Genomic DNA, 14,102 nt, shown 5'->3' on the forward strand with positions numbered 1-14,102 from the left:
AGACCTCTTTGTGCTAGGTGCTGGATACACATAGTAAGGGACAGTCCCTGCTGCCAAAGGCGCACAGTCTACTCCTGATCTTGCAAAGGCTTATTGTAGGCACTGGCAGTCGTCCCATTAAAGGCCAGGGGACTATTCACACTGCATCAAGTGAAGCATGCACTTAAGTCTTCAAAGGGGAAATGGAGGCACAGCAAGGTAAAGTGACATCACACAGCAAGTCACAGCTGGAAAGAGACTCCCCGTGTATTGCGCCATCCACTAGACAACACTACCTCTCAGCAAGCAGCTTTCCTATGCCCCTCCACTGATTGTGGAAGCAGAACTGGGTTATACAAGATAGTATAGGTCAGATTCTGTTTAAAGAGCTAATCACAGCGCACAGTTATGGACAATGTTTGTTTTCTGCCCGGCTTTGAATGAGACAACTTCCTTATCTATAGCCTGCTGCCATCCCCATCCCTAGAGCTGTGATCTCATCAACTTTCCTTAGTTCAGCAAGGTTGATAATTGCGGAAACTCCAGGGGGTTGCAGAAAATGATGTAGGCAATTCAGTAGGCAGAGGTTTCTGTCTGATCCAATACTGCAGAATGGTATAAGTAGGTGCTGGAGGTGGTAGAGAAGCTAGAGAAGTTGTACTAAAATGTAATAGTATGGGCAAAGCTCAGAGATGAACCAGGGAGGAACAAATCCAGCTGAGATTGGAAGATAGGGTGGTAAGAAGAATATAACTACCTGAGTTGGATTTTGTCCAGGATAACATAAGTATTATAAGGTTTTATTAAATAAGATAAGTAAGTATAAGTATTATTAAATAAGATAAATAAACAAACTATGAAATCATTCCTGGCCGGAAGTGGTAAATGCCTGGGTTTCACATCTCACCCCACAGCTGGCAAATCAATCCCAGCACCCATGAGCACCATCATTCCAGTACTCAGGTGAAGGAAAAGGCCTCCTAATAAGTCATCATCATCCCCATGTCCTGCAGCCCTAGGTGATGACTGTAGTGCTTGACACTAGCCCAGGACAAAGTGGTACAGCTACTGGTTATTCACCCTAGCAGACAGGTACATCACTTGTCTATGCCAGCAAGGCCATGCCTGCACATCTGGTGCAGTGAGAAACCTTGCCCCACTGTGCATAGTCCTTCGGGTGCGTTAGATTAACATTCAACCAGGGATATAGCTCCAAGCAGGTTCTGTGGAGTGTAGTCCTGAGTTGGATCTGGTATTAATTATCCAGTGTTCTGCAGAGAGATAAGTACTTAATCCTCGAGCTGTTGACACTGGAAATGGACCAATCTATCCTGGGGTGGATATTATGGAAGGGAACTTGGCTCCAGCAGCTCTCCCTGCCACATGTGCTGTGCAAATGTTCTCTTACTCATAGGTAATGGGATTTCATAGAGCATATGGGATCTTTCTGTGGCAAAGCTAATCTGCAATAATATATGATCCAAGCACTTAGTTGTATACAATTTCTCCCCTTTTTTTCAACCTAATATTTTAATTCTTAGTTGGAATTTTTCTTTTCTAGCTCTCTCTTCCTTTTTGCTTTTAATTATCAATCACCATCACATAAAGGCATGTGAGCTGGTGAAAACGGCAGCATTCCTCTCTCTAGTCAAACTGGCCAATATTTGCACAGCAAAAGCTGGTGGTTCTTTCCAATTCCAAACTACTGCACTCTCCTCTATGCAAGGATTTACCTCCTTCATTCTGGGACATGCTATCAACCCACTCCCCCGTCTCTCCTCAGCCTTTTCTTGTCATCCTCCCTGCTTTATTCTCTTCTTTCTTCATAGTTTGTGGTTTATAGGGATATTTCCCAGTAAATAAACATTTTAAATCCACAAGCAGGTATACATTTTTAGGTAGGGTATTATTATATACAGATTACAATAAGAACACAGGTCACATGGTAAAATATCTGTCTACATTCATATATACAGGTTCTTGGGACACTACTGTTATACACAAGTATGCGTTGCAATATTATCATACACTAGTAAGTCCGCATATAGTTGGTGGTCAGTTTTTGTACCCAGGTGAAGACATGGGGATTTGGTGCAGAATTACAACTCTTGGTTAAGTATGCAGCTGCTATTTTTGCTGTATATAAATGAGAGGTTGTTACTTTTCTAGGTATAATAGTTATTATTTATATTATGATAGAGTCTAGAAGCCCCAACAAAGACTAGGGCCCCATTGCGCTAAATACTGTACATACATATAATGAGAGACAGTCCCTGCCCCCCAAGGCAAATGGTAGATGTGGAAAGAGGCATAGAGAAGTGAAATGATTTGCCCAAGATCACAAAACATGAGAGTGGCAGATCTAGGAAAAGAACCCACGTCTCCAGCCTAGCAGAGCCATGCCCTATCTCTTGGACCACACTACCTCTCTAGTACTAGCCATACCTGCAGTCAATATTTATTTTTGTTTCTTTCACATGACAACTAACTCAGTGACTAAGGCTCCTCCTGAAAAGTAGCATGGGATTTGCTCAATCTGAGCTGTGCTCTGTTCTATATCTCGGGTAGAGGCATGTAACTGTAGGACTTTTGCTTCTGAGTCCTAAAGTACTGAAATCTCCTTGCTGCTCTCCAGTTCCTGCAAATGCCCCTTTATTAGCAGGCTGCGATAAGCCCCTAAATTCCTGCCAATAAACAGAGTTTGCTGAACATGTTGTAGCAAGAGGGGGACAGCATGAGCTAAAGCTGCCTTCTTTTTGCTAAAGAGGTATTTTCTGTGATAGATAAGAGGAGATAAATTTTCAGCTCAAACAAATTGAACATGGGAAACTACTTTTTCTCATCATCATTTCCCATTTAATTTGCAAAGTCGGGCGAGATGGCCTGTGCACAGGACAGAAACGCTAAGAGAATATTGATCTTAACAGGATGTGTGTTCCTTAATGACAAAATACAGATTGGGGCCATCAGGGTGAGCCATTACCAGTTTTTCTATTCCTACCTCTGCATCTGACTCACAAAGTGAACACAGGCAAGTCACTTCACATCTCTGCTTCATTTCCTCCACATGTAAAACAGGGACAAAAACACTGCACCGTAGGGGCATTCTGGAGCACCATTAAGTGAAGTCTGCAAAGTGCTCTGAGAGCCACGGACAAAGGGGTAGCACAACACATGCACAAAGCAATAGTGCATTACAACTGCAACTCATTGACACCAGCCTCCCACCAAAGTGCCAGGTCTCTGGCTATATCCTTCATAATCTGCAAGAGGAACTCACTCCCTATGCCCTGTATGACAAATGGTAACGGATATATTCATAAAAAGAAAAGGAGTACCCGTGGCACCTTAGAGACTAACAAATTTATTAGAGCATAAGCTTTCGTGAGCTACAGCTCACTTCATCGGATGCATCCGATGAAGTGAGCTGTAGCTCACGAAAGCTTATGCTCTAATAAATTTGTTAGTCTCTAAGGTGCCACGGGTACTCCTTTTCTTTTTGCGAATACAGACTAACACGGCTGCTACTCTGAAACCTGGATATATTCATGAAAAGCTGTCCTCAAGGAACATCAGAAGTCAGACTTCAAGGCAGGATATTCGAACCCTCTCAAGAGGTGAGAACCCTAGGCTCACCCTCTCTACCGCCCAATCCTATATTCCATGGTTTTAAGGATTCCAAATATCACCCCCTTTCTCCTCTTTGACACTGCAGGATCTGATTTATAGGTGAGGGACTAACCCCACCAACCCAAGCTTTTTATTTTGTCCTCTCTGGTTTACACTGGGTATGACCTGAGACACCCAAAACATGAGGTTACGGCCATGGAGCAGACCAAAAAAAACCAGGGAAGCCACCAGCCAGACCTGCAACAGGGCTCAGTAATGTTACATAAGATTCTGGCTGATGGTCTCTTCTCTTAGGGGCTCTCCTAGACTCCTTTCAGGCAAGGCAGGTCAGGGTATGCTGTAAACCAAAATTATGGGACAGAGGAGCAAAATAGAAAGCCAGGGAGTGAGGAGGAAGAAGTGAAATGGGATGCTGAAGGGCAACCTGTGGCTTAAGAATGATAAAGAGAAATTGGAAATGGGAAATCTATTGGATCCCACTTTCTACTCCATGCTTTCTGCCACTGTGGGATGGATTATCCCCTATGGAATGTTCTCCAATTCTTTGCCCAAATTCAGTCTTTAATGACTCAAACAATGGACTTTCTCCCTTTCAATCTGGGAGGCTATTCCTTCCCCTAAGAGACCATGACATTGTTGGGAAGTTTTCGCTCATAGGCAGCCTAAAATTTCCTTTTGCTCAATTTCATCCAATTCCTCTTAGCTTTCGGGCACCCTCAGACCCCCTTCCCCTGGTGCTTATATCTTTCACTTACTTGTAGGCAGTACACATCCCAAAGAGTAGCTACCCATATGGGAGACTGCCTCCCTATGGAAAGAGCAGGGTCTGTGTCTTCAAGGCTACCTGCACTAGTGTTACTCACCCCTCCAGCTAAACGTCCTCTACGGTGAAAATGATGCGCACCCAAATCCAGCACAATATTTGGGGACTAGTGGGCAGGTGTGACAGCCTAATGCACTTCCCTTTCAGTTCCTGGGTAACTGAGTGTAACCCTTGTAAGAAAGGACAAGCACACTGGGATGTAGTGTAGAATGGGCATGATGGCCATACCTTGCAGGCCTCTCTCATGCCAGCTCTCCCCCATTATCTATTTTAAACTGTAGAGAATCACCGGAGGCAGGGTCCTCTTGGATGAAAAAGTCCAATGCCAGCCAGACTGTGGCTTGTGACCTGGTGAAATGTGGCCCATGTGATGGAGGAAATGCAAATAGTTTTGTTGATGCTCTTACTCCCTGTTCACCTGCTTTAACATTAATTCAACAGCGGGGCACCATAAGCCAATGATGCCACTTGAAGCCTTTGGTATGCTGTAGAGATTGTCACCCTGGGGCATTGTACAGTGATGGGCAATAGATATATAATACCACCTTGTGCTGCTTCTATAACATACCCTGTCTCTACACCACTGTACAAATAATAGATCAACCCTAACAACACCCCTCCCAATTTTACATCTAGGGAAACTGAGGCACAACAAGGTTGAAGTGACTTGCTTATGGTCACACAGCAAGCCAGGGCAGAGCTGGGGATGGAACCCTGGGGTCTGGACACCACCGCCTGCTTTAACCCCCCTCTCACTTAGCTACCAATGACAGCTGTATGATAAACTCCTTTGAGCACCAGTGAGATGATGGATCTCCAAGAACTTGCTGCAAGAGGCAGTCTATGGTTACAGAAACTAATTTATTGCCCCTTGTGTCTCGTATGGGTCAGTTCCTTTCCTCCACAGAGTGGCCCAGCCACGAATCAATGGGAGAAATCCTCCGGTGAAGCAGAGATCAGGGATGGTTTCACGTTCCAAGCAGCACCCGGCCTTCATGCTAAAGAAGCTGCTGCTCGCCTGTGGTGCAGTGCCTGCATTGTAACCCCAGGACCCTTAACAATCCACACTTTCAAGACAACATGGGGTGGGGGAGCCATTGCCTCATAATCTTCAATTTTCCTGCACAGGCAGATGACTTGGGGATAGATGCGGTGCTCTCCAGTTCTGTTTCACCCCAGATCCCTCTCCTCAGCCTTGGCAGCGAGGGATCTCGGAACAAGATTCTCTTGGCGTTGCGATGGTGGAACAGACCCTGCTCTAAGGCAAGGCAGGAGCTTTCCGCTAGTTACCCATCACTCTGGAGTTCCCACAGATTTGGATGGATGCTTATGAGGCTGACTTGGGGGCTATGTTCACATCTCCAATGTCTCCATCTAGGACGTTCCACTCCATCATCCAGGGGGAGGTGGATTTCTTCCCCCCATTCTTCATGCTGGGCAGAGAAATCAGAGTGGGTGATGGGCAGGGAAAGGTGCCAGGGAGGATGTGCATGGAGACAGGAAGGACAGCACCAAAGGCAGGAACTCTCCCTGGGGATGTCTCCTTGTCTCCATCTCATCTCTCCGGGGAGGAACAGGGGTGGGATGAGGATTTCCTCACTCACAGACATCCGCCCTGAACGGGAGAAGATCAGGCAGGAATCTCAGCAGCGTGCAGCCTTCATTCAATGAGGAGCTAAGTGGTGAATTCATTTACTAGGAATAAGGGCTTCATTCCTTCTTCTCTTTGTCTTATATGGCATGCAAGTCGATGGGTGTTCAGCTGACGGACGTCCTGGGGTCATGTCTCTGCACATCAGTGCCAGGGCCCGATGCCCTCGAACTAACCCTGATGTGCCACCAACCATTCTGGGTCACGACTACTCAGATTCAAGAGAGATGCCGGGCATGAAATTACATCCAAGTAGGATTTGTGGCTGGCCTGGCCTCACTTAGCAGCCTGCTTGCCCCAGAGAGATCAGGCGCTTTCCCGCTGGAAGCACCTTGCTCGCCATCACGTGAGTTATGGAATGGACACTTATGTTACAGACAAACATTTCCACCTGCTCACACTGGGCATAGTCAGTCACCCTGCCAACAAGGAGAAGCCTGAAAGAAGCCTCATGTCAGACTGGCTGGGGTAGTTAATTAAGAAACTTCCAGCCCTATCCAGCAAACACTGAATGCCCGTGACCTGATGCCTGTGAATTCTTTTCTCTGCTGCCCATTCTTCTTTGCTGCTGGCAACAGCAGCCCTGGTTAATGTGGGGAAATGTCTGCTGTCTCAAGGCTGTTAGAGACAGATGAAGTTACAGTTGTTGTTTTGGGACCATCACTGGAGTTGTTAAGTATCAAAAACTCCAGCAGGACATCCGAGAGGCGGTAAACCAAGTGCCTGAAAGAGACAGAGGAGAAAACACAAGCTCGTCAATGCAAAGAGACTGGAGTCTGACATGTTTGCACTCACTCAAGCAGGATGTACACCTGTGTACAAGGCATCCATTAGAGGCCAAATTCACTGCAAAGCCCCAGGCTGGGGTGGGGAGGGGGAATCCCACACATGGGAAGAGGGGGAGGAAATGCTTCAATGGGTGGGTGATTTTTTCCCCCCGAACAGTGGTTGCCTGATGCCGCTGAGAAGTTGGGAAGGTTAGAATCATTAGTATGGAGAGTGCAGCAGAGGGGCTCAGAGATGCATAATACATTTATGTTTACATAATGCTCAGTGGTGGGCCATCTGTGTATGCAACACATCCACTGCATGCTCACGAAAGCCCTGAATACGACTTCCTGACCGGCTCTGCCCATGGGGACCATGTTGATTCTGCTCGAGCTATAAACTATAAAGAGCAGCGTAGCTGTGGCAGCACGGCAGTGGCAACAGAGGTAGGGGCTGGGCCATCCAGAGTGTAAACCTGCCTGAAACCGGTGGGTATGTACTCGGCACAGCTCAGCCGTGCTCCTGCTGCTATGACCCATGCTACTGTGGCCACACGACTGTTTATACTCACGCTAGCTCCGAGAGAGCTAGTGTGAGTGTGTGTACACAGGCAGGGGAAATCACACCTGTGGTGTAGATGTAGCCTAACTTAAAGCCTTTCCAAACAATGGGACAACCCCGGGTTCCTCTCCTGCCAAGCTATTTGTATCAATGAAATCAGCAGATCGGCTGAGATAATTCATAGCATGTTGAGGTTGGTATTTTCTGACCATCACCTCAAGTCAAAGCCTCAGGAGATGAACTTTTGCAGTGAGAGCCCTTGGTCTGAAGGAGTTTATTCATTCCAGTGAGATTCCTCATCATCAGAAACTTTCTAAGTGGGGTTTTTCAAGGGAGTCCATAGCGCGATGCACTACTTGGTATTGCATAGCAATGACTGTGGCTTATGGAGGCTAAGAAGGCCCTGTTGTCAAGGCTACCTGTTTATGATGGGTTGATGTAGTGACTCAAGAACCAGGTTCCAGCTCAGTCGACATCTGCTTGTCCCAAGGATTTCCAGAATTAAGTCTGTTAACATCAGAGAGATACTGTCTTTAAAAACCCATGTCTAAATTACAATACAGGGCCCATTGCACTCGTTCAGGAACTCAGTGGATGTTAAAGAGGCTTTTCTATCTGATTAGATGTCCCAAAAAATGATGCCCCTCCTCCCCCGACTTGGAGAAATACCAGGAAAACACACATCTTAAAGCCCAATCTTAATACCAGACATAACATCCAGCTCTAGAACCAAATGTAGAAGAGAGCTTCCGGACCAAAGAGACAACCTCTGGCTAATTATAATAAACAGCAGATGGGGAAGAATCTTAACATGCTTTACAAATTATCCACAGATGGATTACTTCACCCACTTCTGAAATGCAGCCACCTCTGGGGTGGACCAGACAGCAGCTGTTTTAAGACAGAGGGAAATATAAAAGAACACCATCTGGCCAGCATATCAGGGTTCATGATTTTAGTCATGTGGAGAAGTGCCCTGATTTTTTTTTTAATGATAGCAGAAAGAATTCTGTTTTATACCTCCTCTGAAAGATAGTACCTTCAGCGGAACAGCTCCTTCTGCTGTGCTGGGGCACCGGCTCCCTAGTGAGCGGCTCTGAAGGAAGAGCACCACCTACTGAGTGGCCAGTACTAAAGGTGGGAGATGAGGAGGCATGTATTTAGAAGTCACCAAATGGCAGGTCCTCTCTCCCTCAGAGTGCTGGACTTTGCTGAGACGGCTGAGTGAATTATCTCGAGTAACTCTGGGGCAGCGCGGTGGCTGTTCACTTGGAACTAGTGAGAGCCCTATTGATGGGTCATTTAACTCCTGAGGTGACGTGAATTTGCCAGGTCTTTGATCTTGCCGTGGCTGACAATGGTGTCAAAACTGCACAGAGTTTAGAGAGTGAGAACTTCTATTTTCCAAAGTGTTTCATACTAAACATACCAAAGGGGGGCAAAGAAGGGACGGCTTCAAGTCCATGCCTTTGGTATCACGTGTGGGTAAACGCAAGCAGGCTCTCTCATGCTTGGAAACCAGATCTCTAGAGGTGACAATGCAATGGATTCACTTGTGGGGCTCCGCAGCCCTCTGTCTTGCACTGTTTTCAGGGATGGCCAATGAGCCTATGACAAACTTCCATTCATTTGCAGTGCTCACAGCCCAGGGTGCTCAGCATCTGCAGCACATTAAGCACTGGTTCCAGCTGTCACTATTGCACCTGCTCTCTCACATGGTGCAGCAGTGGAATGCATTTCAGAACCTGATCCCTAAAGAGCCAAGGCCTGTTAGCCAGATACCACAGCTAGAGGCCCTTGGGCATTTATCGCATGGCAAACTCACCAGGAAGGAGTCCCATCAGGCTCTGCAAGGCCTGCTTCGCGGTCGCCTCCTTCTGCTCCTGCGTCCTGACAGGTTTAGGCACCGCTGGTAAGACTCCCCCGGGCCATATGGATTCCTGCAGCAATTGGAGGTACTGGACCCAGTGCTGAGTGCAAGTCAGGTTAGTCACCTGTACTTCCAGCCATCTGCAGGCAGGCGTGGGAGGAGAGGGAGAGAGAGAGAGAGAGAGAGAGAGAGAGGTGAAAGATGGCTACAGTGGAATTAGCTCTTAAGCCTCACACTTATCCGGGACTCCTGGAGAAGGGTTGATGGGCTTTACAAAATGTTACTCCCCTCACAGCAACGGCCCACAGGGTATCACAGCTACTTCACAGCCATTCATTAGCTGCGGCTCCTCACCTAGCTGTGAGGCAGCTAGAGACGACTACCCCCATTCTACAGATGGGAAAATGTAGGCACAGAGCACAAGGGCCAGATTAGTGACCCTCTTGCTTGCACTGTGGAGGAGTTACTCACACAATGTCAGGAGAGCTACTCATGGAACTGGCCACCAATGGGACCGTGGCCTGTGCTGTACAGGTCAGACTAGTCCTTCAAGCCTGTGGATTGCTCTGGCTCTTAATGAATGGCTCGAGGGCAGACTATGGCACCGATGGGAGTAGAGCCCAGGGCTCCTTGCTCCAAATCGGGTGCCTTATTGCCAAGAGCATCTTTAATGCTTTTGATTTCAGAATCAACCCAGCTCAGAGACCAGCCTGATCCTCCCCCCCCCCCCGCCCGCAAAGCCAAAAACAGGCATTCTTGATGCTTCACTGTAAAGGGAAGACAGCTCCCAGGGGATCCGGAAGCCCCCAAGCAGCAGCATGCTCCTAAGCTGTGGTAGCAGAGGGGAGTATGTTGTATTACCAATTTTCCTCCCCTCCCTAATCCCATTACCAGCACAGCCTGGCGAGGGAATCTGGTCTGGCATTGAGTGCCTTCCTTGTCCTGTCCCACTGCTAGTAGAGAAAGTCAATGCAGGATGCCATGTGGTGCTTTGCCATTGCTTGTGCCAAAAGCCAGTCCTCGTTTGGGTTGGGGGAGAGTGAGTAAAGGCTAAGGGGAGATGCTCGGGAATAGAAGGGGCTGGAGGACTCTAAGGAGACAACTGAAGGTCTTTAGTAATGCTAGTTCTTAAGACCAAAGCTATAACCTCCTAGGGCAGGGAGGTGAGACTGTCCTTGTGTTTTGTACTCATCTCCTTTGCCAGCTTTACCTCCCATCCTCCTCAGTTCTGCTCAGCTCCATCACTGGAGGGCAGTGAAATCATTGCAATTTGCATCCAAAAATGTATGCCTTCCGTCTATTAAAAGGGAAGTTATGTACCCTCCCAAAAAACTTTGCACTGACTCTCCTGCTGCGACAGGACTATGCCCTTTATATGGTAACAACCTGCAAATCCCGAGGCTACAGCCACGGGAATGTCATTCCAGATAGGAGCCAGGAGGCATGTGCAGCCAGTGCAGGAAAGGTTCGTTGACACCACCCAGGCTGGCCAGAAAATGTTACTAAATCTAGTGTGGATTCCCAGACTCCAAGACATTACAGCACTCTCCCAAGTACCAGAAAATGCCTCTGCAGTCAGCCAGCCATCAGCTTTGGAGCTCCCCTGCCCCCAAAATCAGCCATGCAGAGTGGAACCCATTAGGCCTCCTAGGGAAGCATGATCTTAATCTTGATGCCACTCACATCAATGCCAAGACTCCCACTGACTTCAGCAGAACCAGGATTCAGCTCCATAGCACTGAAAAGACCGGTGCAATACCGCCGGCTGTGGGAAATGTGCTCTCTCCTCAGTCTGTGCCAGCAGGGGGCTGTACAGGAAACAGTGGAGTGTTGACTATGGGGAAAGCTTGCAATTTCTCCAGGCCTTCCATTTCCCACCTCCTAGAGTCTGGGATTCAGCCCAAGCCTGGAAGTCTACACAGCAATGAAACAGCCCAGCAGCCCAAACCTTGCAAGCCCGAGTTGGCTGGCATGGGAAGCTGTGGGTGTCTAGTTGCAGTGTAGACATACCCACAGAGTTCCAGCAGATAGCAGCCCACAAGCAGCGTCGGGAGACCTGTCCCATTTGGCAGCCTGTGCTTGTGTTTGTAATTCCATCATCACTATACTTCAGTGGCTTGTAGTATATCCAAGAGCTGGGCCCTGCCAAGACAAACTTTATTTAACCTGCGCTCTGCCAGACTGTCTGCATTCTTCTCAGCCTGGGCATGCTGGCCAAGGGCTTCTTTCCCGGCTTCCAAACGCAAGTGGACAGAACAAGAGCTGCACTAAGAATAGAAACACCCGAAGGTAACTGAGGGAGAAAACGCTGGGTAGTACCAATGGTTGTCAAGGGGCAGAGCCACAGTGATATCATTCCTCATGGGCCCCTGCCTTACACCCTAAGGAATACATCTCCCTACCAATAGTCTTCCAGGATCCACATGTGCGCACCTGTTAAAAACTACGAATAAAAGTAAAGAAGACAAGAAAATAAAACCAGTCTTGGTTCCACAGAGCTGTAAGGTCTTCGTAATCCCTCTCAAAACAGCCCTGTTCCTGGCACTCCTCTGGGGGGGCTGGATGGTTATCCCAGGGACTTGGGTCAGCTAGGGAAAAGGTACAATCAGCAGTGCTTCTGTGGGTATTGCCACAATGCCCCATGGTTCCAACCAGGATCAGAGCCTTCTTATGCTATTTGAGCATGCCCTTGGGATCAATAGGCTAGTTTGCACCAGCCTCAGACAGCAAGGTAACAAGAGTCCTATCTAGGGCAACAGTCACGTTTGAAAGTGCATTGGCTTAAACCCAACTTTGCCCCCAGCATCAGCACACTTTAATATCTTTAAAATCTTGCTAGTCATGCTTAGTTGGTCATGGTACACTCTAGTGTCAACCACAACCAACACACATGGTTTTCAAGGTGTGGAACTGCGCCTTACTTTAGGGGCAATGTCATGCTTAAAATCAAGTTAATTAACATATTTCCAAGTATGACAGATGGTGTCTGAGGGTCGCAGAACTTCAGGGATGTAGGGTTAAAGCTCAGCAATCAAGCCAAGGATCTTTCCAGGGATGTTGGATCAAATGCTTCATTGGATTAATCTCCACTGTGTTCAACAAGCTTTATGTGCTTGCTTCCTACAAAGAGCAAACATGTTTCCTGGAGGGAACATCACCGAAAGAGCAATTTTAAAGCAAATGTTGCAGAAAGATCATTTTGAATGTGGAATCATCAGTATCAGCAGCATAAGCCTCACTCTGAAGACTTACTCTCATCCAGTTAGGGGACAGGACGTGCAAATGGTTACAGGCCATAGCTCTTGTGATTATAAAGCCCAGGACAGGGAGGGGGTTATTTATTACACTATGATTTCGTATTTTCAGTCTAGCTCTGTGCTTCCCAAGTTGGGGACTGAGTGCAGGAACAGAGAAGAGGGCTGAACCAGACTCGCTCCCCATGTGCTCCTGCTGAAGTGGGCAAAGCAGTAGATGGGCACTTTTTGAAGAGCTAAGTTGCCTCCCTGCTCCTGCCCCTAATGCAGCCAGTTTCAGGAGCAGCTTATGTGGGCAGGGATGCAGCTTGCTGTCCCAGCTGTGCTCAGCTGCAAAAGCACAGATGTCCTGGATCCTTGTGATCACCAATGGGCTCCACTTTTTCCAAACAATCTGTCGGCTCTGGTGGGCTGGGGACCAGAAAGATGGGGAATCCCCACAGAGAGAGAACGGAAAAGAATCAGCATTAGAAAGCGAGATGAGAAAAAGAAAGAAAGGAGACACAAAAGTTGAGGAGAAAAAGAAAATGCAGGGACATTGTGGCACAGGCGATGGGGGCTCCCTTCTACCATCCCATTAAAGGGCGGATCCACCAAAAAAAGGCTGGGAAGGTCGGAATTGCTAGTCAAAATTGGACACGGGTTCCATCTAACCCAGCACATTTCTTCCCTGAGAGTAGCTGTCCTGGGGTAAGCAGGAAGGTCCTCTCATGGATCAGGAACTGGTCAAAAGACAGAAAACAAAGGGTAGGAATAAATGGCCAGTTTTCAGAATGGAGTGAGGTAAATAGTGGTGTTCCCCAGGTGTCTATACTGGGACCAGTCCTATTCAACGTAGTCATAAATGATCTGCAAAAAGGGGTAAACAGTGAGGTGGCAAAATTTGCAGATGATACAAAACTACTTTAGCAAAGCTTTTGATACTGTCTCCCACAGTATTCTTGCCAACAAGTTAAAGAAATATGGGCTGGATGAATGGACTATAAAGTGGATAAAAAGCTGGCTAGATTGTCAGGCTTAACGGGTTGATCAATGACTCCATGTCTAGTTGGCAGCCAGTATCACGTGGAGTGCCCCAGGGGTCGGTCCTGGACCGGTTTTGTTCAACATCTTTATTAATGATCTGGATGATGGGATGAATTGCACCCTCAGCAAGTTTACAGATGACACTAAGCTGGGGGGAGAAGTAGATACACTGGAGGGTAGGGACAGGGTCCAGAGTGACCTAGACAAATTGGAGGATTGGACCAAAAGAAATCTGATGAGGTTCAACCAGGACAAGTGCAGAGTCCTGCACTTAGGAAGGAAGAATCCCATGTACGCTACAGGTTGGGGACCGACTGGCTAAGCAGCAGTTCTGCAGAAAAAGACCTGGGGATTACAGTGGACAAGAAGCTGGATATAAGTCAGCAGTGTGCCCTTGTTGCCAAGAAGGCCAATGGCATATTGGGCTGTATTAGTAGGAGCATTCCCAGCAGATCGAGGGAAGTGATTATTCCCCTCTATTCGGCACTGGTAAGGCCACAGCTGGAGTACTGCATCCAGTTTTGGTCCCCCCACTACAGA

General features: G+C 47.5%; 1 protein-coding gene across 2 annotated transcripts in view; it reads right to left on the reverse strand.

The window, feature by feature from the left end:
* Nucleotides 1-3,402: 3,402 nt before the first annotated feature.
* The window catches only part of SNX19 (sorting nexin 19), a 55,770-nt gene continuing 45,070 nt past the window's right edge, over nucleotides 3,403-14,102 (reverse strand). For both annotated transcript variants that reach the window (XM_038380856.2, XM_043500952.1), the window contains exons 9-11: nucleotides 9,238-9,422; nucleotides 7,832-7,919; nucleotides 3,403-6,806 (exon numbers count right to left, since the gene is read on the reverse strand). In XM_038380856.2, coding sequence (XP_038236784.1) covers nucleotides 6,671-6,806; nucleotides 7,832-7,919; nucleotides 9,238-9,422 — 409 coding nt within the window. In that variant the 3' untranslated portion in view covers nucleotides 3,403-6,670. The remainder of the gene's footprint in view (nucleotides 6,807-7,831; nucleotides 7,920-9,237; nucleotides 9,423-14,102) is intronic.

The sequence above is a fragment of the Dermochelys coriacea genome, chromosome 22 (assembly GCF_009764565.3).
Source record: "Dermochelys coriacea isolate rDerCor1 chromosome 22, rDerCor1.pri.v4, whole genome shotgun sequence".
Taxonomy (NCBI): domain Eukaryota; kingdom Metazoa; phylum Chordata; order Testudines; family Dermochelyidae; genus Dermochelys; species Dermochelys coriacea.